Genomic DNA, 26,841 nt, shown 5'->3' on the forward strand with positions numbered 1-26,841 from the left:
ATTTGTACCACTTCTGATTTTAGTAGAGAGTCGAGGATGGAGATGTAATGCATCATTGGGACGCTTAATCTATTACAGAAAACAGCAACTCTCTATGTGTCACCATTTTTGCTCTATAGCGATTAACGTTAAAACCAGAAATAGTTAATTTCTAACACTTCCGGTTTGAGTAACGGCTCCCAAAAACCTCTAACTTTTGATCCCCTATATTTTCACCAAATTTAGTGATGATCGTTCGAGTAGTTCTTAAGATTTATTCTTTCTTCGACGGACAAACGGACAGGGTAAATGTAAAGGAGTTTGGGTAAAACTCATTAAAAATAACAGATTATATCTATTATTATTTTTTAACGATGACACACTTACTTTTATCAGAGACACACATCTAGTTGTAAAAAGTTATAGTGTATTCAAAAATAACCAGTTGAGAATGCTCCACGAGCATTGTCAGAACGAACTTAAAAAGACGGGAAAGTCACCTTCTTGTATTTCTCGCAAAAATTCACATATCATCATCTCTCCATGACTTACTGTTCCCGAGATATAGCTCCTTAAATCTCCCAAAATTCGAAAATGTTTGGCCAATATCAGGGGAACGGTGGCCAGTTGGCCAGTAGCAAGTTTATCAATGGCCACCGGTTACTATTGGTACCAAAATGTTCACCATTCTCTTAGATATTGATCAACACCAATATGATCTCTCTGTGACTTACGATTCCCGAAATGTGGCTCCTTAAATCTACCGAAACCGGAACTATTTTTTGGCCAATATCACGGGAACAGTAAGCCATAGAGAGATGATATTGGTGTTAATCAATACCTAAGATAATGGTAAACATCTTGGTACCAATATTAATTGGTGACCAATGGCCATTTGGACAGTGGCCAACGGTTACTATTTGGTACCAAAATATTTACTATTCTTTTAGATATTGATCAACACCAATATAATCTCTCTATGACTTTCGATTCCCCAGTTATTTCTCCTTAAATCTCTAGAAATCGGCCATTTTCTGGCCAATATCTCGGGAACGGTAAGAGTGATGCAAAAAATGTAATCACTTTCTCAGATAGTTTTTGATGCTCTATCGAATGCAGGGTTCAAAGTTTAAAAAAATCGCGAATAACAGACAGACGAATAGACACACAGACATAGAAAATTCAGTAACGAACTTTTTAAGTTCGTTGAAAATTTCTTTACCATAAATTAATGGATTAAAGGAAACACAAATTTTCTGAAAAGTCAACTTCTTTTATTGGTTTAAAGCATACTATTTTTTTTTTTAACAAACTTACCTATATTTAGGTGTTATTCACACTGATAAATTATGGGTGTTGGCAGAAGTCTGTACAGAAGGTTGTATAAAAATAGTAAAAAATCTAATTTTTATACAGTATACATTTTGTCTTCAGCAATATACTATAATCTCATAAAAACAAATACCAAATATTGTTCACGTATAACAGACTCTTGCACCTCTCCAAAAATTGTTTACACTGTTATTGAATTTTGGAGGATGTTCACACCTTCATCATGTCTTTTGCCTCAGAAAGAAGAAAATTAACTATATAACGATTCACATAATGACTACTTATAATATTAAATGTGTCTTTGGTATTGGAAAGTAAATGATTAAAAGAAAGTTTAGGATACAAAAACTGTACCTTTTTTTTAACAACATAACAAAGCCATTATAACAGAACATTGGTGTAACAATAATACACAGTACATAGATAAGGAAATAAATAGATAGTGTCAAACGAGAATATTTTCTATCATAGAATTTAAAATATGAGATTCGTACTTTTTTTACTTCAAGATTTATTATTGTCTTTTTTTATTATTATTATTATTCCAGATTCAATACTTTTATGCTTTTCTGTTAAATAATATTAAACTGAGTCAATAGAGAAAGTATCATTTCAATTTAAAATATTAGAGTGACTAACTTTCATTATACAATTCAGTCATCCATCTAATATTCCTATATACCGTATTTTACGGATTATAAGACGCTACGGACTAAAGACGCGCCTTAATTTTTGAACATTTTTTATTTTTTAAATACCGTAACATTTTCACATTTTTTTTATTAGATTGCAAAACCAGACGAATGCCTGTGACAAACATCTTGGCATTTCGGCTGAACGAATAAAACACAAGCTCTGGCGCGACGTTGCCAAGTGGTAAAGGGGTGTGGCTATGGTTAAGCAGACAAACTACAGCGCGATCAGGTGACAGAGAATAGACGTAGATGTGTACAAAATAAATGTGGCAATACCGCTGGCCTCTCATTTACTAGCAGCATTTAAAGGGAACTTGGAGCCCCGCCTTCAAATGCCAAGATGTTTGTCACGCCGTTTAGTTCCGTCGTCGCATGTTACAGCCACTACGGTTCGCCATTTTCCAGTTTTTCGCAGTTTACGGTCTGTATATTCTAGTCTGTGGTTTTGGGTTTGTGATGGCGGGGCGGGAGGGAGACAGTGTTAGCAAGCTTGCGAATGCCTGCAACTCATGTTCGTCATATCGGTGCACTGTTGCTGCCAGTTGAATCCAATGTTGCCAGATATAGATTTCCCACGGGATCGAATATATGGCCATTTTTAAGACTAGCGGGAATTTTAAATCAAACACTGAACATTTTTATATTAATTTGGAGTATAAGATAGACCTGAATTTTGGAGGCAATTTTTCGAAGAAATAAAGTGCGTTTTATAGTCCATAAAATACGGTATAAAAATTTGAAATCTATCTATTAATTTTCTGATCCTTGCAGGACGTTTTGTGGCATGTATAATCTGAGTGTTTTATTCTTAAGAACAACACATTAATGTATTAATTTTCCCCAAACTTAGATACCAATGTAAATTGTTAGTGACATTAATAAATATAGTTCAATTTTCAGATTAATGACAGTTTTGGGGGTTGTACTGCAACAGTTTATTTACCTACAAGACAACAACAAGGATGCCCTGCTCAAAAGTAGTGGCCTTGTAAAGAGAAAAGCATCTCTCAATACTTTTTAACGAATTGCGTTACGGTAAATTATACCTAGGAAACACAAAATTACTCTGAAAATGGTCTATTCTTTCAGATTTTTTTTTCGAAAGTATTTCCTGCATATAACAATACAAAAATGGGGTTCACTCATGAGAATGACTTATTCTACATTTTGAAATCCTACCCATAGGAGCTCCTAATGCATGTTTCTCTCTCTCCTAAATTTCTTTCTGGAGATGCTTTTCGTCTTCTTTACACACTGTGGGCTTTATTGTGGGCTTATTGTGCCAACTTGATTTTAAAACAGAGGGATTACATAAGTTAATGGATAAATAAATAAATACATTTATGAGTTTAACTAATATATTCTTGAAAACTGAAGTTGGACATCCCAAGAAATGCTTCTTAGTTCTAATTTTAACGTTATATGACTCATGTAAGGAATAACCAAGAAGCAACAAGAACCCACACACAGGGTTTTAATTTTGGGTAGGCCCGCTCCCTCGCTTATGGATACATATACACATTTTGACTAATTAATGACAGTAGGAAATTACTTTTACAGTAGTAGTTGATGCTATTCGTTAAATAATTATCTACCATTAATATAAATTGTGGAAAATATATGTTTTTATTGTATCTTTCAGCGTTTTCAAAGATATATTTTTTTCAAAATTTCTGGGTAGGCCCGTGCCTACTCGGCCTACTCGCTAAAGCCGCCGCTGCCCACAGAATGTAACGAAGTTGAAGCATATGCAAGGAAAGAAAGAAAGAAAGGAAGAAAGAAAAATCTATACACCAAGAGTTTCCTTTTTTCCACTTTCTTGGGTTACGAGTGAAAAATTATTCCAAATTCCAATACTAGAAGTTAAAATATACCTGTATATATTAAATGGGTTTATTCCCCTTATGAGTCAGTAGAAAGAAGAAAGCAGAAAGACTCAGTACAACTAAATACATGTACATCGACAATATTTTGATTTAATAGATTTTTCTTTTGATTAACTAACAAATATAATATAGATGCGCTGTATATAGATTTGAAATTTCGTACCAAATTTACTCGAACAATAAAGTAATGAACACCGGATTTTCCTTGAACTTAATAATAAGTTGTTGTTCATAAACCGTCATTACTATTTTCACTGATTTTTATAATAAAAAGTAATCTTAGAAAATTTACATATATATATATATATAAAAGAAATATCTATCTCTATCTGAGTTAGTGTTGACTGTGTTGCAATGAATGATATTCGAAGTGTCAAGAATAAGTTTGGAAACCGCGAAATATTCGTGTTCTTAGTAAATAAAATATTAATTTTTTTCATTTGTGTATACATACGCTTCAGTATAGGAGGAAGTAGTTTTTAATGAATATAGCATATTGTATAAAAACTTCAGACGTCCCTTGTATGCTTTATATGTGATGATTCATCCGAATACCCAAATTATTACAACTTCATCTAGAACCGGATTTTGTGTCTTAAAAATTCTGCATCCAAACTTCTTCTCTCAGGTAGATAAGGGAATACACAAATACTTTGAACCTATCAACCGTGATTCCGGATAAAGCAGTTTGTAATATTCTTTCGTCATTTTTTGCTCTTCCACTTTTCCATTTGTTTTTTTACTCGTAGATTATATCTTTATTTTAGCTTTTTCTATCTTGCTACTTCCATATATTCCACAATTTCACATCACAATTAGTATTTCTACAATTTTCTCTCCAATACCTCTTTATAGTAAGATGTCTAATAAGTATTGTCACAGATAAGATCTCCGATTGAGATACTAAGTGGTGGACAGGTTTGTATATCTTGTCTCATATAACCACAGTGCTGGAAAAGACCATCAAAATCTAATTAAGCTATCAATTAAAAGAGGCTTCTCGGTAGTTGCCTCCAATGAGCTGCGCTAGAAACTTTCTAAAATTTTAACTGACCACATAACTTCCGTCATAACTTTTTACAGCATAACATTAAGTACGAACAAACAAACACATTTTTAATGTAAACTCTTTCTCCAACGCTAGGATTCTTTTGCTTTTAACTGTACAACGTGAAACGACCATAGGTTTTCGAACTGTGAGTATGCGGAAGAAAGTAAAAAATTAGCTAATGGAAAACTAATGAGTAAAAGTGCTACTCATGAGTAAAGTAGATTATTTATGGAAGTAATCTACTTTAAAATAATCTTGAAAATTTGAAATCACACAAAGATTATTATTTTGATTTCAAGCTTCATTGAATTTATTGGAAGAGTTGTTAACACATTATGGATAAATAAAAATAATTATGTAATTCCTTTGATTTTTTTAAAAAAAGTCGTAACTTATTTATCAGTTAGCAAATTTCATAACTGGGAGCCTTTATTACATTTTGTAAGCTTATTGTCCCAATACCAAACTCCTCTCAAGCACTTATACAATATTTACAACTACATGATCAAATATGTGTCGGAAAATGCCTACATGGTCGGAAAGGAAAATATGGTGTGTTTTCTGTTTATGTGGTTCTTTACTTTCAATCGTGGGGTTTCAGTTTGGAGTATTTAAATTAACTCTGTATAAGGAACAAATACACCACTTCGAACATCATTCTAAATGTGCTCAGTGAAGTAGTACAGCAAGGAACAAATTAATACACTCATCTGTACATCGTTCCTAAGTTAGTAAATTTCGAAGGAAAGGAATTACTTGAATCGGTCGAAAGCACATAATTATTTGTACAGTTATGTTAAGAAAATATGAAGAACCATATTTTTTCAAAGCCTCTGTATCTTTAAAACCCGTTAGCATCGCGGCCAAACTATAGCTTCTTTCGTGTCTATTTGAAAGTCTATGTCAAAATATACAACTTGCGTATAAGGGTAAAATGATTTTGAAAGATAAGTGTCCATTGCTTAACATTACCTTCCAGAATTGGACTTTTTCTTTTTTATATATAAGAATATATTCTTTTTTGATGATTGTGAATTTTACCTAGCCTCATTACATAAGTATTTACTTTATTTTCAAGTTGTTAACATTCGTATACATACGCTATTTGATTTGTGATCAAATAATTAGTAATGTTAAAATATTCAATAACGTGCATTCTAAATTTTCCCATATTATCTTTTGCCCTTAGGTTATTTATTTTTAAAGTTTTATCCCATCATAAGGAATATACGATCTTGAAGAGTTGAACCAGCTAACTTATTTCATTACTCAAAGTTTAATTAAACAATACAACAATTTATTACAAAACTGGCAATGTTAACTGTAGTTTATAAATTATAAAATCAATGAAAAGAACCTGTTCTGACATAAAAACAATAAGCCTCTCTTTGTACAGTGTTATACATTTACAAAATAGAATTTCTTTTGAATAAAAATAGTCTATTTCACAAAATAAATAAATAAATACATATACATAGTACATATACCAAAGACACAACAAATTATTATGCACAATTATTGCATTTGAAAGTATTTTACACTTACACATTTGTACAATATGTTAAAAAAAAGTACGTAACTAAAAGAAAAATTTCAAATTTCATTGCACTTCATAGATAATTCTCCTTGTAAAGAAAAGGAGAATTGCTTTTAAATTCCTGCTTTACACACAAAATATTCAGCTCAGACAACACATACTCTGTGTTTTTTGAAACACAGTTTATTCTCATACTGTTTGCAAACAAAACAAAGTAATAAATACCTTTTGCATACACCTTAGGAAAGTCACTGCTGTTCAACCAAAAGTATTTTGTATCATAACCCAACAAAATGTTAGGCATCAATTCAATTGGTGACTAGATCATAAGCACACTTTGTACATCAAATCTCTTAGCTCCTCACAATGTTAGTTTGTTCTGTTAGTTTTTATTTTGGTATTGTATGGTTTCGCATTTTCTTATTATATGCTAGAAAATTATTTCTTGTTATGACACTAGAATTCTTCTTGCTTTAGTCTTCTTCTTCATAGAAGAACTAAGTTTATTTTATGACTTAAAGAGCAATATGGCACGTAAACAAGAAATATTTTCTATTTGTCTAGCAGGCTAGAAACAATTCAATTCTGACTGACTGTTTAGAACCTTTCAACATATACAAACATGGCTTCCTAACTGCTAATAAAATATTCAATCAGAACTGCAAATGTCCATAGATACGGTAGAAAATAGTTAAATGCGAGTAAACGGTAATTCAATTTTCCTTTAAAAGTGTTCAGTAATGTCAAAAGTGTAGATGGATGCAAAGTTAGGTTATTCAAATAGCCTGTGAAGTTATAATATTCTAAGCATAATTTTAGTTAAAATGTGTTCTCTAAGTTTCAAATCAGTTTCTAATGTGTAATCAAGTCAAATAATATATTGAAGAATCAATTGAACAGTTCTTCCACTACTTTATGCTTTTTTAAATAACAATATAAAAAAGATAAATAGGAAAAATATTATTGCTGAGCTATAACTGAAGTAACTATTTCGTGACAGTTCCTACAATTATAGTTTTATTATATATATGGTTAACTTTAAAACTTATAGATAAATATTTATACCATATGAATCTTCGATACTTACATTTCGAGATTGAGAAGTTTTTAAGTCCACTTACTTAAGTCTTACTTACTTTAACGATTGTCTAAACAAAGATACAATTACTTATAGGTAAGTACAAACATTTTCATAAAACTCAACTTGAAAGAGATTCGGTTTCACCAGCATTGCTTGAGATTTATTTAAAAGAAACATTGAACTAGAGTGTAAAATGACATTACAATAGAAGAGCTAAGTATATTTGCTTTGCAGATGATGTTACATTTGTATTTCAATCTCATCGAAAATGTACAGTCTGTTGGAGAATTTGATGGAGAGTAATGGAAAATGTGGGATAAAGATAAGTTATTTATAAAATGTTATAAAATAAAGGAATGATAATTAATAGAAACGAAACTCTGCCAAACTTGAACGTAAGAGAAAAGAGAGTGGAAGTAAGGAATGGTTTTCTGAAATGTAGACGGAAATAAAAGGAAGAGCAGAAATGGTAAAATAAGTCTTTAGAACGTTAAAATCCAGGAGTAAAAGTAATAAAAATGACTAGCTTAATGTGTTACTGAGAATTAATGCACTTACGTAGCCGAATCGTAAACATAATGACAGAGCAATAGAAAGAAAAGCTAAGTGTTCTAAATGTGCGTATGAAAAGAAATGGAGAAAGCAAACTGGTGGCTTGGAAAAACAATGAGGAATTATTAGCAAAATTTGGGAATAGAAGAAAAATTTTGGTGACAGCTAAATATGGTAAAAATCTAGTTAAAGTATTTTTTTGAGAAGACATTGTTTTCTTATGCAGGTGATATAAACTATGGTAGTAAGCAAAACAGAAAAATGTTAAGATTAAACATGAGGAACTGTACTGAAGAAGGTAAATCTTACGTTCAGATAAAAATATTAGTGCGAAGAACCATAGTACAAGTACGTATATGAAATTTTACGCAACGACCCACCAGTGAAGTCAGAGTAGTACAAGTTGTAAGCTTGTAAGTAGCCTATAAATTTTTAGTTTATATTTTCTATCTTTTGTTAGAATTTTTCTTTATTCTACAATTTTAAATATACTCTTCAGACCATACGTACAATATTTCAAAACACAATAAGGTTTAGGTCAAATGTAAAAATTGATATTTAAAATAACTTACAATTCCGTCGTACCTGTATATATTTTTAATATTTTGTCCATTAGCACATTTTCTTCTGAAATAAGACTTATTAAACCAATACATTATAGACTTTATTTTGAATGAAAGCAAATAGTTTCATCTTGTATATTATACGTATTTCTTTTCGCATCTAAAGTTTTCAAGATATTTGATTTTTTTTCTAAAAGGACACATGTCAAGTTTCGTCAGACATGAAGTTAACAAGACTATTGTGTTTGCTACGCGTAGATACACATTTTGTAAGATATCTGCACTTGTCAAGCTGTCTCTCTCTCAAAACTTGTTTTTTCTGACATGGGTTGTTTTAGAAAAAGAACGAGTCTCATTTATAAATGCAAGACTCAGTAGGTTAATGTCCCCTTATCACAAAATTAATGTTTAAAATTAGCATATTTTTCAGGAAAGATCAAGATCATGGGAACATGACTTCGTATGGTGATCAAAAATTAAACTGCTATCACAAAGTCATTCATTACTGGAAGCACTGGAACACTGATTGTAAATTTATATCGAATTACATAATTTTGATTTTTTTTTTAAAATTAGTTTTAATTTGGAAATTGAAATTTAAAAATCATGGTATACAGAGATTGTTTTTGAGATTTTTGATGCAATTTTATCTTTTTTATGTAGTTGGCAAATTAAAATTTCACCTAAACAGGTGTATAATTGAAATTTCTTGATTGTTTGAATGGCAAATATACGGCAAAATAGTTCAAATGAAATATTTTTGAAGAATACGATGAATTTCTGGAAACAATAGTATAACCAACAATTAAAGTTCTCTCATTCAAGTCAAGGTTTATTGCTTAAAATTTTCCTATTTTTCAAACGATTTAAATGTTTCGTTTTCCTCGTTCAAAATGATACCTTTATTTAATACGTGCAATATTTAAAACGGAATGAAATAGAACTTCTCTTTCGACCTAGGACCTTTGATCATTTCCAGTTCTGATTACAAAATAAAAAGTATTTCAAACAAATATGACAACAAATTAGTTATCACTATAAGAAGACATTTGTAACTTGCTATTATCCAATAGAGTTGATTATAGCTATCTTAAAGGAATAACATTCGCAGAATATGCTTCCTGAGGTATTCAAAAGAGAGAAAAAGAAACTGTTCTTCTCCATGCCTGGCTTTCTTCGTCACCCGCGTTAGCAGTGAAAGAATTATCCTAATATCAGTCAGGTATTCTTACAAGGTTCCATAAACACGTCTTCATTGTCTCCACATTTGTGATAAAAATTGTCAACAACGTTAAGAAAGATAAATATCAGTATCTCACCTCACTACGCATGTAGAAAAAGTATTATTATTATTAATAATATTAATATCATCATTTACATATATTAAATTTATTAATTTTATTATTATTATTATGATTTGAGTAATAATAACAGTCACCATCCCTGACTTTGTGGAGCCTTGGAGTAATTATTTACCCCAAAATTAAAACACACTTTTTATTTTGGCCTTTCTTGGTTCTTATTTTCAGAAACAGTAAGTTCTAGTTCCGGGACATATGTCCACGGAGCTGCACCGTCCTCAGCCATAATAGTATTGATTATTTCCACTTCGATTTAAGCTCCTTGGATTTGTGTCACTATCTTGTCTTCGCATGGTACCCCGATTTGTATATCTCACAACTTCTACACTGGACTCGGCAGTGTGTGGCACATGCGGTGGTGCCGGATGGGGAGCAGGTGTTGTAAGGTCAATATCTGCGTCTATTTCACTAATGTCATCACCAAAACCATTTGGTAATGGGTCTGTCACATGAAATTTCGACGCTTGTCTTGCACGGTAACGTTGAGTTAGTAATCGTCCAATGACTATTGCAAGAACAACAAGAAGACCAGCTGTAACACTCAGAATAAGATACAAGTAGAACTTTTCTTGATTTCCTGCAAGATAGAAAGTAAACACATTAGTGTGAGCAAGATTTCTAATGCTATAATGTTTCATAAAGTAAACAGTATTGAAACAAAAATGGCTCTTTACTAAACTAAGCAAATACTAGTACAAAGACAGTTATTGAACTAGAGTCTTAGTTACAAATCTTAAAAACATATATTCTTTCAGAATGCCTTAGTACACTGCTAAGAAGATTGTTCACGAGTGAAAATCAGTTGGTAAACTTTCAGTTTCTATAAAAAGTCGTCCTTAAGTCTTTTAAAGATTTTTCAAAACAGAGGTAAATTTTTCAAAATTTCTCTGCCTTTCAAGAATGATTCTCTGTATACTAACAAAAGCCAACATACAGTTTTGTTGCCTTTCATTTGATTTGAGTTATAAAATTTCAAATATATTAGCCATATCTTCAGAAATTATTGTTTCATATTGTCGTAATTTCTGGTTCGGAAAGCTAAGCACAACCAATTTAAATTTAGGAAATAAATACACTGAGAACAAAATTATACAGTTCATTTTTCATTATTTTCAGAACAATGGTCATTAAAACTTTTATTTTCACTATTACCATGATTTATAACTTTTTTGGTACACTTTTAAACGAACCATTAAATTTTAAATCTTTGGATTTAAATAACAATAGCATACCTTCGTTGAATTCAGAACACTATTTGAAAACTCAAACTTTTTTTCACACAACTATGAAGAAAAATTATGTAAACTTGAAATTATTCTTTTTATCATTTAAAACAGTATGACGTTAAAAGTGTGTTGTATTATATATTCCTTTTATTTTAATGTTTTATCATAAATTTACCAGCTTAGAAATTGATTGAACAAATAATTACTCGATGTCAATAAAATTAACGAAATATAACCACGAAGTTAGTTCCCATTATTGAGTAACTCCTTAAGAGTGAGTCTTCTTCTTAAGTATTTGCCACGGTCAGCACCACTCTTTACAATTTTAAAGACAGTGAAGAATACCAATAATTTAGAAAGTGAGCTAGACGATATCTGCAAAATGCCATTAAATGAACGAATCGTTGCTAAAAAGACTTTCCATATAGTTAAAAATTTAAGAGACCAACAATCTTTACGTCGTAAACTGGGCACCTAGATTTCTAGCAAATTTTTGTATAACAAAAGGCCTGAAAGCAATCATTTATTGTTTTATTTAATTCGCGGATATACAAATTGACTTACCTATTTTTTATTTTATCTTATCTTATTATTTTATTTGTTGAATTTAAGTTATTCCTAAAATTAAAAGGGACACGGGAGGAACCACAGTGAAGATCCTTAATAACCTAATCGAACAATTTGTACTATATAAAAGAACTCCAAAACTCCACGCAGTTTAGCAGTTTCCTGTAGAATCTTTTAAAGTTTATTCTTACGATGTTACTAGAGTAAAATTTAAACTGATTGCACCATGGTGCTTCAACGTACATCCAAAATTAATTTGTAATTTATACTCTGTATGAATGTATGAATGAATAAATGAAGTTTAAGAAGATGTTTTGAAACGAGTAGGAGAGAAGAGGACGCTTTCATCCAGCATTCTTCGTAGAAAAGGCAACTGGATTGGATATATCTTGAGAAGAAATTGCCTTCTTCATACCCTCAAAGAAGATAAGATGAAAGGAAAGGGTGGAGTAGGAAGAACAACATACCTTATGGATGATTTGAAAAATAAAAGAAAATATTGGAGGTTAAAGGAGGAAGCTAAGATTGTGAAACGTGGAAGAAAAAGTTCTAGATCCTAACCTAAGGAAGGTGATCTCGTATTAGTCCCAGGACCTGCCAAAAGGCAGAATACATAATAATAATAATAATAATAATAATAATAATAATAATAATAATAATAATAATAATAATAATAATAATAATAATAATAATATGCATTTCAAGACTCAAGTAGTAATTTGTGAAATAAATAATCTCTATTACATGATAGATGGGAAAAGGTTAACAAATCAGCGTCCCCATATTTTGAAATAATATAATTTAAATCAACATTAAAATTGCATTCAAATAATTTAATATCATATTCTTATATTTATAGAACTTTTACATTTTAAACATGGAAACAGTAAGTTTATCATCTGAATATTACTTTGTAGGCACTTGCAGTTTACCGTTAACATCAATACCAATGTACTAGATATCTTTTTCTCGAAACACTTTTCTAATATTAATATAAATATTTGTTCTTTCGTCAAGTTATCAAACATGATGGAGCAGTAAAACTCTTTATTTTATATTTTTCTGCTCCTATGTACACTTAAGGCAGCTCTTTGCAGGCATTCACAGTTAGACTATTAATAATACTAAACGTGTAAGGATATCTTCTTTTAAGAAAACACTTTTTTTATATATATATTAGCTACTTGTAAATATCACTGAGCCCGTAAGAACCTGCTATTAAATAATTAAATAGGTGCTATTAAATAAATTAATAGTTATCTTACATAAATAATCTTTGCATTAATGTTTTAACGTTTATATATGAATGAAATATAATATAAATAAGGTAAAATTAAACTTAAAATTAGGACCTATGTTATTAGAAATAAGTTAAAAAATAACTTCATCTGATTTTATCACAATACTTAGTTGCAGATAATATAATCATGTAGTGTATTGTAAATTTGATACAAATACTTGCTTACTCGAGTCTTTCGAGTTTGTTATAAACTTTAATTCTAAAAATGAAAGTACTTAGCATGTTCACAACGAATTAATTATTGTATTATCTCCTTATATACGAAATGACATTAGTCACACATTATTACGGATCACAATTTGTACTCAATGACTACAAGAGTAAGTCATAAAATTGAGACTACCTTTTATTATTAATATAAATGCATTCGCTTGTTATGTGATGTATACACTCTAGTTAAATTCCAGAAAAAATGGCCATTGTTACTATTAGTGATAATTTGTACTTACTTTTTACAAAAGTATAGGCATTAATCCACTCAGATATAAATCCGATGACTCGGGTTTTCTCGTTGGTATAAATCGTACAGTTGATATTAGATAAATATTTTTCGCCAGAATTATCGTCTCCTTGCATATCTTTTGCAGTCGAAGGAACGGATTTTTTGGGTGGGTGGGGTCTACGGGAAGGGTATTGCGGCGTGCTGTAAGGGCCGAACTTGAATAGGTCTGTAATGAAAAAAAGTTATTACAAAAAAAATCGCGATTAGCCGCTCTTGACTACCAATAATTGAGGCTAAGTTGTTATAGAAGAATAGAAAGCGATGTATGAGCATAGATTTCAGAGAAGCAACAGAACAAAGAAGGTAATCTTTTATGAGAAAAAGTACATTTTGACTTCTATATAAAATATTTGTATCACGAAAGCATATTTACAGCTTTTAAATACATTTCTTATATACAGTGAAGAATATTATTGTGATTTATTATTTCCTTGTTTTGTCTTTTACGAAATCAATAACTGTCGCTTCTCTTTGTGCCTCACTTCCTTTCGAGAATGTAAGTAGGATACTCATTTCATTACATTTTAGGCCATTATACGCATTCTTTCCATACTGCATGTGTTTGAACATAGTTGGATAATATTTCTAATGTGATATTCACTGTGGCCCTCACTCTAGCAGCCGCTTAGGATACCATAAAAGGACCAAGGTTATTTCTATTAGCTTCTTAATTAGTAAGTGTTCTTGTATCAAATAACATGCGAGGAAACTATGCATGTTAGTAAATTAATTGATTAAGAACAGGCAACACCATATTGTAAGGTGACAATTTGATGTCAGTATTGTTAGAGGTACGTCTACTGTAGGAAATAAGTAGTAGAAACAGAGCAGATTATCTTTCAGCTACATTCTCATCTCGGCGTAAAGTTAACAAATGTTTGTGTGTATACAGTTTTTGTTTCTTTTTCTTCTATTGAAGGCACATGTTTCTTGAAAAATTTGTCCTTTGGATTATAGTTGAACTAAGTTTTTGTGTGGTTGTTTAGTTTGCTGTATCAAGAAGAATTTTTAAAACGTTTTCGTTTCTTCTGTATAGTTACTTTTTTCGTTCATTAGTATTTAAAGATGAAACTTCAGGAAGGTTTGTTTATAAATTCTTAAATAAGTTGCTCCAAATTACATTTCGCAAGTACTTATGTATAATTTATCTGGTATTGTATGATTCAGACGTTCAATGAATATTTTTATGTGCTCATTTGTTATTCTGTCGTTCTTTCCATAGTAATATTTTTATGCGCTTTCTCAAAGTAGCGTATCTATTAGAATTTTGATGTAGGCTATATTTACATACAGAAACCTCTAAATCTTGCGAATTCGTAATTTAAATACCTGTTCGTGCTAACAATTTCTGGAAGAAAGTTTCCATCTTTTACGTTATTTTTGCATTGTAACGTGGTCACTTGAGTAACTAGGCAGTTTTCTGTGGTACTGTCGGTAGCCAATTTTAACACGTTTAACTTTTGAAACACTTTGTATAAGTTTTATACAACGTAAACGAAAGGCGTTATTGCTAACAATATGTTTTCTATAAAGTAAGCTTGTATTTGCAAAGTAATCAGCATTTTAGTTACAATATATTCAGAATAACTACATAGAAGAAATTGTTATCATATCAATATTTCTTCTCAGAATCTCCATATAAATATATTGACCTTTTTTTTTTTAGGTTGACGTCATTATATTACACTTGTTTTTCAATCTCCATTTTTTCACGAAGTTGTGTCAATTTTTTCTATCACTGAGACAGAAATTCGAAAAATATTTCAGATACGAATTTGTTAATCCGGAAACGAAATATAAATTATCCACGGAATAGTATTACTTTACTTTCTTAGCGAGCAGTGTTGTTTCCTCTTTCATTACTTATTTATTTATTTATTTATTTATTTATTTATTTTTTGTTACTTGAATCTAATTTACTGGAATGTTCTTCCTTCCTGCCGAAATGTGTGTGTGTAAAATTTGTCATTGATTCACGTGTTTATCTTCTTTCCTGTTCAAATGTGTGTATAAAAGATAGATTAGGACAGGAAAAAGACAGAGAAAGAGAAGAAAAGCTAAAGGACTTACGTGACGTAAAAATTGAAAGCAAATTTCACTCTCTTCTCACTCTGTATTTATTGTTAACTTGCACATGCTAATACATGCTACATAAATCATGCAAAAACATACATACACAAGCAAAACAGCAAGCCGGTAAAGGGTTCCACTATGTTAGTTTAGACAACATGCATATAAATATTGTATAAGTCATAATGTTTGTAGTATGCGATTAGTTAAGTTAATTACAGATGACTCTTCAAACTAAAAAATGATTATTATGTCCATACTATTTTCATTTAATACTTATAATACTCTTATTGTATTATTTTTAATTCCTTTCGGTTAATTATTATTTCTGTAATGAATTATAATATGAACTTAATTGCAGAATGAACTCAACAGAAGATTACCTGGTGTCAATAAGAAATGAAGTATTAATTAGGGTGCTATTTTTTTAACCAATAATCACAATGGAAAACCACGAATTGTAACTATGATTCTACTTACAGATTTTTGTAATTCATGAATTTTTAGAGTTCTAAGTTTTCGACTCTCCCCTGGAGTCTTAGTCACGGTGGTAAAAAAAATACGAAGAAAAAGAACAGAAACATCAAGGAATAAAAGAAACGGACTTATCAAGGGAAGAGTGCGCTGTACAAGAACAGGAAACAGGAACAAGAAACAGGAATGGCGCACAAATTGACTCCGTCATGTTTTAGTTCGCTTCAGCCTCATTTGCAGATAGCTGAAGTACTTGACAACGTGTTTTTTTGTACAACGCAGCTCTTCCTTTGGTAAGTTCGTTTGTTTTTTTTTTATTCCTTGATATTTCTGTTCTTTTTCTTCCTATTTTTTACCTCCGTGACTAAGACTCCAGAGGGTAGTCGAAAGCTTGGAACTCTAAAAATTCATGAATTACAGAAATCTGTAAGTAGAATCATAATCACAAGTTTATGAAATTTCGCCTTCAAATTTCAAATATACTGATTCATTTGTAAATTACATCTCAACCAGTGACTTATTATTATTATTAACATTTTGCTATCTTTTCATGTTTCCATATGAAGTTCAGTTATTGTTTATTGTGTGAATTGCGAATTCAAATCATCGTCGCCCATGCTTCAAATAATTAAATTTACTAACGAAATGTGCACATTCATTATTGAAACAGGAAAACCAGCAACGAGATATGCTTTCCAGTCTTCCCTTTACTTATCAACGTCACAAAATTACTATTTAATGATATTCGAGTGTAATAGTGGACAAACAATAAAAGGCTCGACACTAAGAGAGAAAACATCGTTCAATCCAAATCTTTCGTGTCGCTGAACTCTTTTACAACGTTTAAATTCCGTAAGCTGAAGCAAATCGCCCTTCTCTCAATAGGCAGCAGCAAGAAATCTGGAATCTATAATACTTATTGGACTGTCTACAGTACAAACGAAATCGGAAAATTTTATATCCAGTAGTATTATGATATCAAAAGTGTAAATGAGAATACTTATGGATTGAGAGTCATAAACACAGGACCTAAGATGATACAGATTTAATCAACAGAACTACACATTTCAACGGGTATATAAAAAGCAATAATGTTTATTAAACGTGTCCAACAGGATTTTTGCTTGTTATTGTTGAAATATTACTTTGAAATGAAATTACCAGTTACGTAAATAAGAGTGGAAAGATATGATTTAACTTAGACGGTGTCACATCTCATATATATCTCCTCTCTATCAGTGTAAATTCCTATTAATGTCGGTGATGACAAGAACAAGTGTATGATTAACATTTTTAATAATTTATTTGTAGTATTAGATACAAACTACAAAAGTAAACGAAATAAATTTAATAAGCTGGAAAGACACTTATCTTGCTTGCTCATCTGCATCCTATCGAAAAAATATCGTAAAACTATAACATAATAATTTTATACGGAAACGACATTTAAAAAAATATGGTTGGAAGGAAGAAACAAAGGTTGTAAGTTTGTGGATATTACAAGTGTTGGATATGAGTATGCCAGTAACACAGATGATGTCCAGCTGATAATTTATGTCTGATCAGCTACGACTTTCAATGGAGCATAAATATCATGTGTATTCAAAACTTCTACACCCAGTGTGAAATCCGGTTCCTATGCAGTGGTTTCTTTAATTTTGTACGAAAACGTTTATGTACTGTTAAGATAGACCCCGTTCGTGCAAATTCCATCACACAATATGCACACTTTACCTTTGGAGTCACCAATCGGCATTGTTAACTGTTTACACAACTAGCATCATTAGCGACTTTGACGTAAACTACAAACATAGACTATAAAATCTTCCTTTCCAGGCAATTTTTCGTCTTTCAATACAAAATAAGCACGTAGTTTTGCACTATTCTTTTTGAATAACTGTATTATTCAAGACAGTATGTTAAACGTTGAATTTTCGCTGACAGCTGTCATCATGTCAAGACATGGATAAGAAAACTTTTAGTGGAAATACGAGGCATGGAAATTAGTTAAATGTGATATAAGAACTTAAAATCTGAACACTGGTAAACATACATTTCTTGATGTTCCACTGATTACGTATTTTAAACCTTTGTGCTCCTTTTGTGGTTGATGACGATAGCGAAGGTGTCTAAAATTCCAATCTCGAAATTAAATTTTGAATCCTTCGTTTCAATGAAAGAAACCTGTATGCATGTCCTTCTAAGAATGAGAATGATTTCTTTTCCACTTCTACTTTATAGATGTTATGTTTTGTATCTTAAAGTGTTCAGAGCAGACCAATGTTGAAATATTGTTGTGTTCGGCATTCGGAATACGTTCTTTTCATCTAGTGTGGATTGCTTTACGCCATACTTACATAAGTGTCTTGGCAAATACATGAGATTTCATAGACATCATCGGATCAACGGATCAGTGACGAGATTTCTATAACCGGTTCAGGTTTTATCCATTGTTCTTTCAGAGCAATAATACTGTGTTAAAAATGAGCTTCCTGAAAAGCTTTGTATTTTATTTGAAACCTTAATAAAGGCATACCTATCCATATTATAGCATCACCATATCTTTAATACTGTACTTTTGAGCGTTGTTTTAGCCTAATGTAACTTTATTTTTTATTTTATTTTATTTATTTATTTTTATTTTTTATTTAAATGTCGATTGTGTAATCATTTTTCTTCCAAATATTTAATAAAGAGTTCGTTTCAGTTATTCTGTCGTTATCATTGGAACTTAGAATTGAGGCTCTAAAAAAAAATGTTCTAAATGTTAGATTTTGTTTTATTTAAGTGTGCTGAGTTTGCATGCTTATATTGGGTGCCTATTGTATCTTTTCGGTATACCTTAGTGCGAAATTTGTTTAGTTTTCTATACGTGGACAGGTCCAAGTAAATAATACTACTGTCAATCCCAGTTTCTTTTGTTATTTTGATACTAGGGTGCATGGAGTTTAGACTTTTGTATAGAATTTCTAACTGAACAGCTTTCTTATGCGAATATAACTATCGTTCACCAACCAATAGTACTTTATGTATTGGAACTCCGGAGATTTAAAAATTTCGGTTTTAAAATAATGCAACATTGTATTTGCTAAGAATATTTATAAGAATTTCTTCAGCAGAGCCTCAATTCTATGTTCCGATGATTATAACAGAAAAAAACTAAAATCAATCTTTTATAAAGATAACCAAGAAAGTTCTGTCGCTTTTTCACCCACCACCTTCGAACATCAATATGTCACCTAAGAAGTACCTGCAAGGCAAAAATAGTCTCCATCAGCATCGATGTCATTCTGAAAATGTTCTGGAAGACCATGGATTCCATCGTGGTGGAACTCGGTGGGCCGTGTAGGGAAGATATCAAGTGCATTTTGCACCTTTACTAGGAATTTGAACTAGCGTCTTCCAGGTGATTGTACAAGGAATGGAATAGGTAACAATCGAACGGTGCAATGTCTGGGAAGTATGGCGGATGCAATAGTGTTTACCATCCAAGGCGTAGAATAGTGTCCCGGGTCATCCTAGTCACGTGGGGCTTAGCCTTGTCCTGTAACAGGAGAACCCCTTTGCGATTCAGAAGTGTTGGCTCCAGAGTTTTTAATTTTTCTTGAACACCGCTAAACTGCTGATAGCTGGTAGCAGTTCCCGATGCACAATGCCGCAAGCAGTCCACTAAATACATAAGAAGACCTTCTTCTGGTACAGTGCTGGTTTCGGCGGTTTTGGAACCGGTTCAAGAGATATAACCCAATCATGACGGCGCCGTGGAGCTTCGTATAGGACCTACTTCTCATCACATGTCAACATCGTGTCCAGAAATGGTTGACAGGCTGTCACTATACATTGTGGAAAATAGCTATTCTACATGTGTACATTTATTTCGCATTTTTCCTACTTCCGATGAGGCGCAGCGAGAGAGCTTAAGTTTTACATTATTTGAGATTCCATAATAGTGGTTTAATCTGTTTCGTTGTAACATATTTCATTATATATAAAAAGCTAAGAAATAATCTCCGATTCAACAAAAAATTCGGAAAGAACTATAAATATTTGGTAATGTTATCGTTCTATCGTTCTGTTTCTACTTTTTATTTTTATTTATATTTTTGTTAATACAAATAGCATTCTAGCTACTCAAGCAAAGGTAAATTTAGCAAGTAAAAAAGTGTTGGGCTTCAGAAGGATCATCAGACGAGTTTTAAGAGGATTTTTGTTTTGGTACTTTTGTACAAAATACAAATTTGTATTTATAATGTAGTAAAATAGAATACAAATACGATAATTTCTTTGTTCACAAAATATGCATGCATGAAAATAATAATAATAAAAAAAAGAAACCATGCGTGTCCAGGAAATGAAATATACTTAACTAAATGGGATAAAGAATTTTACTAAGAAAGTATTAATGAATTAAGTCTAATTTTCTAGAATTTTGGATATAAAGTTATACTAATGTTATTTCTTCAAACTTATGAAGAATATGTTTTCTTGTTTCTCATAAATTTAGATGACTCAGAAGTAATGATGTAGTACTTTGCAAAATCCTACTATTTTTATATAGTAGATGTCAGTGGCGGGTCCAGGATATGATCAAGGGAGGGGCTCAGCCATAGTTTGCAACTTTATCCAGAGTAAATCAGAATTGGAGACCATTTTATCCAGTGTAAACCTAAGCGTCAAGGGGGGCTATATAGCCCCCCCTTGGATCCGCGTCTGGTAGTTGTCATAATATTGTTAATAAATCGTAGATTATGAAGAATTACAATTTATAGTGAATTGAAACTTATTTAAATTTTTGTTCTTTCAGAAAGAAGCCACGGATATGTGAGAGATATTCTGCAAGGAACTGTTATAAATATAACATCTTTTACATTTTTATTTTGATTTTTTGTATTAGTTTTGTTGCCTTCAAGCTTTTTGGTTTTAAATCCTTGACTTTCTTCTTAAGATTGCAGTGAAAAATTTTAATAGTATGGGACTGAAATATGGGTGAAGGTAAATATTGATTTTAAAAGCTTAGGAAACTATTGTCATCTTCATATGATCTCTATAATGTCATCCGAAAAATTCGTATTCATATTCACAGTGTTCCTAGTCTAATTTTTTAACAACTGGTTCTGTATATATATATGTGTGAGAGAGATAGTAGATGAATAGGTAGATATATAGATACAATTCTTTTAGAAATCAAACCATACAAGGTAGACAAAAGCAAATTTTTTACTTCATACCACAAGTAACAAATAGCGACCTACATAGTATCTTAATACAATATGATATGACGAAATTATGTAAGATTGTGAATATCTTGGAAACAAATTTTCCAAGGTAGATGGTTGTGAAAATGTATTGGAAAGACATTCATCCAGCAATGTATCGACAATTGTTCATGACTCAGTTCTCATTCTTAATATCCAAGCATTTGAGATTAAGGAATAAACGCTTATACTTTGTTCTGAGAGATCATATGTTTAACCCTGTAGTTATAAGAATTTCTGAAAATAAAAAAAGAGACACTTAAGGCTAAAGTTACCGTTCGCCCACCCCGCCATTAATCTCCTAGTATGTACAGAGCAAAACAAGGTTCTTTAAATGGGTCAATTGGTTTTGGCTGTGAAAAATTCGTATTCAACAAGCTTTTCCTTCCAGCTGAAATTTACAATACGCACACTTGCTATGCTAATAGAAATACAAAAAAACCTACCGTACTATAGTTTGTCAAAATTCCAATTATTTTATGTTGTTCGTTCGTAATTCATGATGATAGGTCTATGACATACATCATAAGTATATATCATAAGCATAAGCCGTATGGGAGCTCAGGATTTAACGAGTCAAAATCAGGAAATGATATTTCAAGTGTATATGTTTCTGGCATCTTTCTTTCACTTTTGGCTAGATCATGTGTGTGGGAGTTTATGACTGGGTATAACAAACAGTTCTGCGAACTCAAAATATTTTAACAACTGATTGTAGCGAACCAGCTGAATAGCACCACTGCATATTCATCACATTCATATTCACTATTTTCATATGATGGAATTTTTAGACATCACTTAAGTTGGTAACAGTTTCATAAATTATTTCTTTATTTACCTTTAAACTCTAATGAATTAAAATTTTGTTTTGTAACTGTTTTGGAAAACGTCAAGAATTAAGACTCGGAAGTTTTAAGCAACAGAACAAGTATAGAAATCCCCCCCCCCCGAAAAAAGAAAAACTAAAATTTTTATATTCTCCCAGTCATCTGTTTATCCTTATTACTGTGTAATACCATTCTAAGGTATTACTTTTAAGCAATAAATATGAAGGTTATTAATTATATGTAGGTTATTAATAATATTCAGAACTAATGCATGCTAAATAACTGTGTTTAGATGTCAGTGAAGGACAGTTAGAACCAAGCCCAAGCACCATGCTGTAAAATTAAAGATTACTTATATACTTATCTAACATAGAAAGAAAATGAAAAGGTAGAAAACTGGAAGGCAACCTGATGACAAATTTGATCAGATAATGCAGTAAAATTATTATTTCTAATTTAGGCCTAAAATGTAAAAAAATAACTCAAACTTTCTTTTCTTAATTTCATGTTTCACATCACGTAATCTAACAGCTTAAGACATGCAACAGAAATGAATAATTTTTTCTCGCAATTTCCAGGAAATACTTGAAATAATATAAAAATCTTTCTTTCTCGAAAGTATGTGTTATAAATTTCTTTTCATATTTTATATTTTTATTTTCGTAAAATATATTATTCAGAGAGGAAATTATTATGTTACTATTGTAATTATTAAGTAGAAAATTTGCGTTTTTTAACATAGAAAAGTGAAAATTGAAGCGGTTAGAAGATAAAGATGGTATGTTACAAATTGTGCATCTCTGAAAAATTGACATACACCCTTCGTCGTTTCTAAATCTCTTTACTGGGATGAGAACTCACTAAATGATGTGTTATGTAGCATGACTAACATATAATATGTGCATAAACTGCCAAAATTCAACGTTTCGACAAACGTAACATAACACCTTTATCCCCTAAGCGTTTCAATTGTTAAAATTGACAGCAGTGTCTCGTGTTATGTTTCCTTAAAAGAATTCAAGGAAGCAATTAAAAAAGTAAATAACAAATTTACGTTAGTGTTTATTCTTCCTAACCCTATTCATATCCAGTGTAATTTTTTCTTTCTTTAACTTGAAGAAATGAATGATTTTTCATGTTACAGAACCTGGCACTATTTGTTGTTATACTTCTTGCTTCGTACAAATAAGTTTTTTGTTATAATACATAAATCACAATAGTGTTTAATACTTTCCAATTGATTGGTTGATCGGAGTACAACGTGCATTATTAGTACTGACTCTATATTAAACAAGGCCTATTTCTTAAAGTGGAATCTCCATCTCTACTTTGGTTTGTGTTCTGTAAGTACTCCATTGGACATTGAACTTGAGACGAAAGACACAGAAAGCATAATTTTACCACCTTGATCAATTTGAAGCTCTATATTATTTTCAACAGTCACAAACCCATACTGAACGAAATATTAGTCATAAGATAAATCTGTTGTATGAAATAATTTCTAAATTTCACAGTGGAAAATCTAAAGAAAAATGACCTCTCTTTTTAAAGAAAGCAAATGACATACAAATGAAGCTAAATAAATAAAATGAAAAATACAAGTGCAAGGAATTTTCCTCTCTTTTAACCCTATATAAAATGTGTTCGCATATAGAAAAGTGCTTCTCAGTGGGAAATTGCCAAACTAGCAATGTTATTAGTACTAGAGACTGACACTGTTATTTGATATTTTAGCTAATTCTTGGACAAAATAACTAAGAGTTTAATCTAATTTCCAAGTATCTGTGACTTCTTTTATCATTGTTATTTTTTATTAAGTAAATTTCATTTTATTTCGAATATCTTTCTCAAAACTTATCTGTATGCTATTATAGTTTCAGATTATCTAAGTACTTCCTGGAAAACAGCACAATTCATCGAAATGAAAAGAAAAGTAAGAACAGCAAAAGACGCAAAGGAACGAAAGGAAGTGAAATCACGAGTCAAAATGTAGACAAGAAAAATATGTACATACATAGCTACAATACAATACAGAACTTAAAAAATAAAATATTTTAAAACTACATAAAAATAGCTCTCTGCAGCTGGAAGTATTGAGAGAGAGACACACAATATTTAAGGGATTAGTTCATTGCCCCACTAAATTCATTGCCATAACAGGTTGGGATTCTATTGAGTAGAGTTTACTTTGATTGTGCAAATTTTAATTCATGTCGGATAGTTGACACTCAAAATTACGCTGGAGAACTCTAAATATTCTAAACACATCTTTGTTGGAAAATTGCTGTCGTATTATATATAGGAATAGACATCAAATTAAATTAAATTTCAAAACTATCATTTTACCTACAGATTCCTGTAATTCCTGAATTTTCTTTAAACTTACAAGCTTTCAATTCTTCCCCGGAGTCTTTGATCAAGGAGGTTAAAGACAGGAACAAAAAGAATAGAAGCATCAAGGAATTAAAATGGAACAGATTTGCCAAGGGAAGAGCTGTATTGTGAGGAAACATATTGTGAAGTACGTCAGTAATCGTTGGATGAAGTGCAAACTAAAATATGGTGGAGTCAATTTGTGCGCCTTTCTTTTTCCTTGTTGGAAGGTTACCAACTCATGTTATTATTTTTATTGTAATGCCAATACTGCGAAAATTTTGTAATTACTGCCTCGCATTCGTCACTCAACCATCCATTGTCTAAATTTAATTTCACTTTTTTTTAATGAATAAATAAATTTTCAAAAAAAAGAAAGAAAAAGAAAAGAAAAAGAAAAAGAAAAAGAAAAGAAAAAGAAAAAGTCTCTCTACTACATTTCTAGTTCTAAATAAAATTTCTGAATCTTCTATCATGTGTTGCGCTTCTTTTAAATGTTTCGATAAGCCTGACACCGGATTTTCCGCTTTTGAATCTCTAATACGCTCTTTCACTCGAACTTTTAGATTTCGAAGGCTCCAGGGGAGAGTCGAAAGCTTGGAAGTTTAAAGAAAATTCAGGAATTACAGGAATCTGAAAGTAGAATGATAGAATTCCTGAGCGTGGTTTTGCATTGTCTAAATTTTTAAAAATTAGAGCAGATTGGAAATTCTTCATTTTATGTTTTGATTTAAGCACCACATTTTGTAAAAGTTCCAAGATAAATCAAATCATAGAAGCAAAAGATATATTAAGTTAAAAAGCACTTTTTTGTAGTAAGAATCAACTATGTAGACTAAAAAGTTTCATACTCGAATTCAAACAAGTAAACAACACATTAATAAGCAAGAGTGTGTTCGTTCTCATTTTTTCACGTGAATAATTAAATCCGTAAGTCTTTCCTATTATGTTTTCAAACCTATCAGATGTTACTTCGTTTCAAGTCCAGCTGCGGAATTAGTAACTCTCAATACTTTCGCAGAAATACGTAGAATTACAAAGACAGACAAAAAAAAATTCACATTATGCTACATGTATAATGAAACAAGAAAGAAATCACACATGAAGAAAGTTAAATGGATTTGCTATTAAACTACAAAAAATAAATTATTTAGGAAACAAATATACACAGTTATCATTGTAGAATACATCAGTACTAGAACAAGAAATAAAAGATTCATACCTTAATCGCTGGAATTTCTTCTTTTTTTTTTCACTAGATTTCAAAGCAAGCTCAAACAGATATATGATGTGGCAAATTACATTTATAAGTATTTAATGAAAAATTTCAAATATAGGTTCAGATATATTGTAATAAAGTGGTATATACCATGAAAATTACATACATTACAAGTAACTGTCGTCTTAATAGGTTGCCATTCAAAAGAGTTTCGAACGGAAGAAGTTTCCAACTAAATAAGTTTTTAAAATACATTAGGAATACACTGTCACGCTTTTCTCCCTAGCAAGAATAGGTAAAGCAAATTATATATATTAAGTAGTCAACAGTTGGTCAAAGAAGACAGTTCTCTTAACTCAAGCATTCGGCAAAATATACTCCTATTAATTGTTTCGGAAAACTTTCTTGCTCCTTCGTCGGCTCATCAACAGGAGGTCTGCTGTCACTTCTGTATGGAATTCTCTGCTTTTCTCAGAAATTGGATACCGAGAGAAATTGAGCAGTTTTAGGAGATTCTTAAACTTCAATAAGGTTGACTTAGTTCGCAACCAATTCGAATAATTACTTAGGACTCCCTTTTTAGCTGGTTAATGTGTATTTTATCATATCTTTAAGAACTGCAATTATTGAAATTAATTGCAAACCAAAGCAACATTACTGAAGTTCGAGAAGCTTCGCTGCAGAGTTGATACATTTCTCTTGATATTCAATAAGGAGAGAATCTCACACACTATGTAATTAATGTAGAAGCGAACCTTCTTTTGGTGCACCGACGAGGAAGTGAGGAGTGTTCTGAAACATTTCGCACGAGTATGTTCTGTTGAATGCTTGGGGTAAGATGAACTAGTTGATATGCATCCCATTCTATATTTACGTAATTAATTAATTGTTAATTTAAGCATTTTATATATATATCTATATATATATTTCTATATATATTAGATGAATCAGTGTAAATATAAAGGAATCTTGGAACAAGGATTTCAAAATT

The 26,841-nt window shown here is 31.1% G+C and overlaps 1 protein-coding gene across 3 annotated transcripts in view; it reads right to left on the reverse strand.

Moving 5' to 3' along the window:
• Positions 1 to 1,231: 1,231 nt before the first annotated feature.
• LOC145661745 (uncharacterized) overlaps positions 1,232 to 26,841 on the reverse strand; it is a 575,920-nt gene continuing 550,310 nt past the window's right edge. For 2 of the 3 annotated variants that reach the window (XM_081727084.1, XM_081727082.1), the window contains exons 7-8: positions 13,580 to 13,798; positions 1,232 to 10,614 (exon numbers count right to left, since the gene is read on the reverse strand). In XM_081727084.1, coding sequence (XP_081583210.1) covers positions 10,256 to 10,614; positions 13,580 to 13,798 — 578 coding nt within the window. In that variant the 3' untranslated portion in view covers positions 1,232 to 10,255. The remainder of the gene's footprint in view (positions 10,615 to 13,579; positions 13,799 to 26,841) is intronic. The other variant, XM_081727086.1, reaches the window with a different exon arrangement.

This window comes from Thermobia domestica, chromosome 1 (assembly GCF_964235325.1).
Source record: "Thermobia domestica chromosome 1, izTheDome1.hap1.1, whole genome shotgun sequence".
NCBI classification, from domain to species: domain Eukaryota; kingdom Metazoa; phylum Arthropoda; class Insecta; order Zygentoma; family Lepismatidae; genus Thermobia; species Thermobia domestica.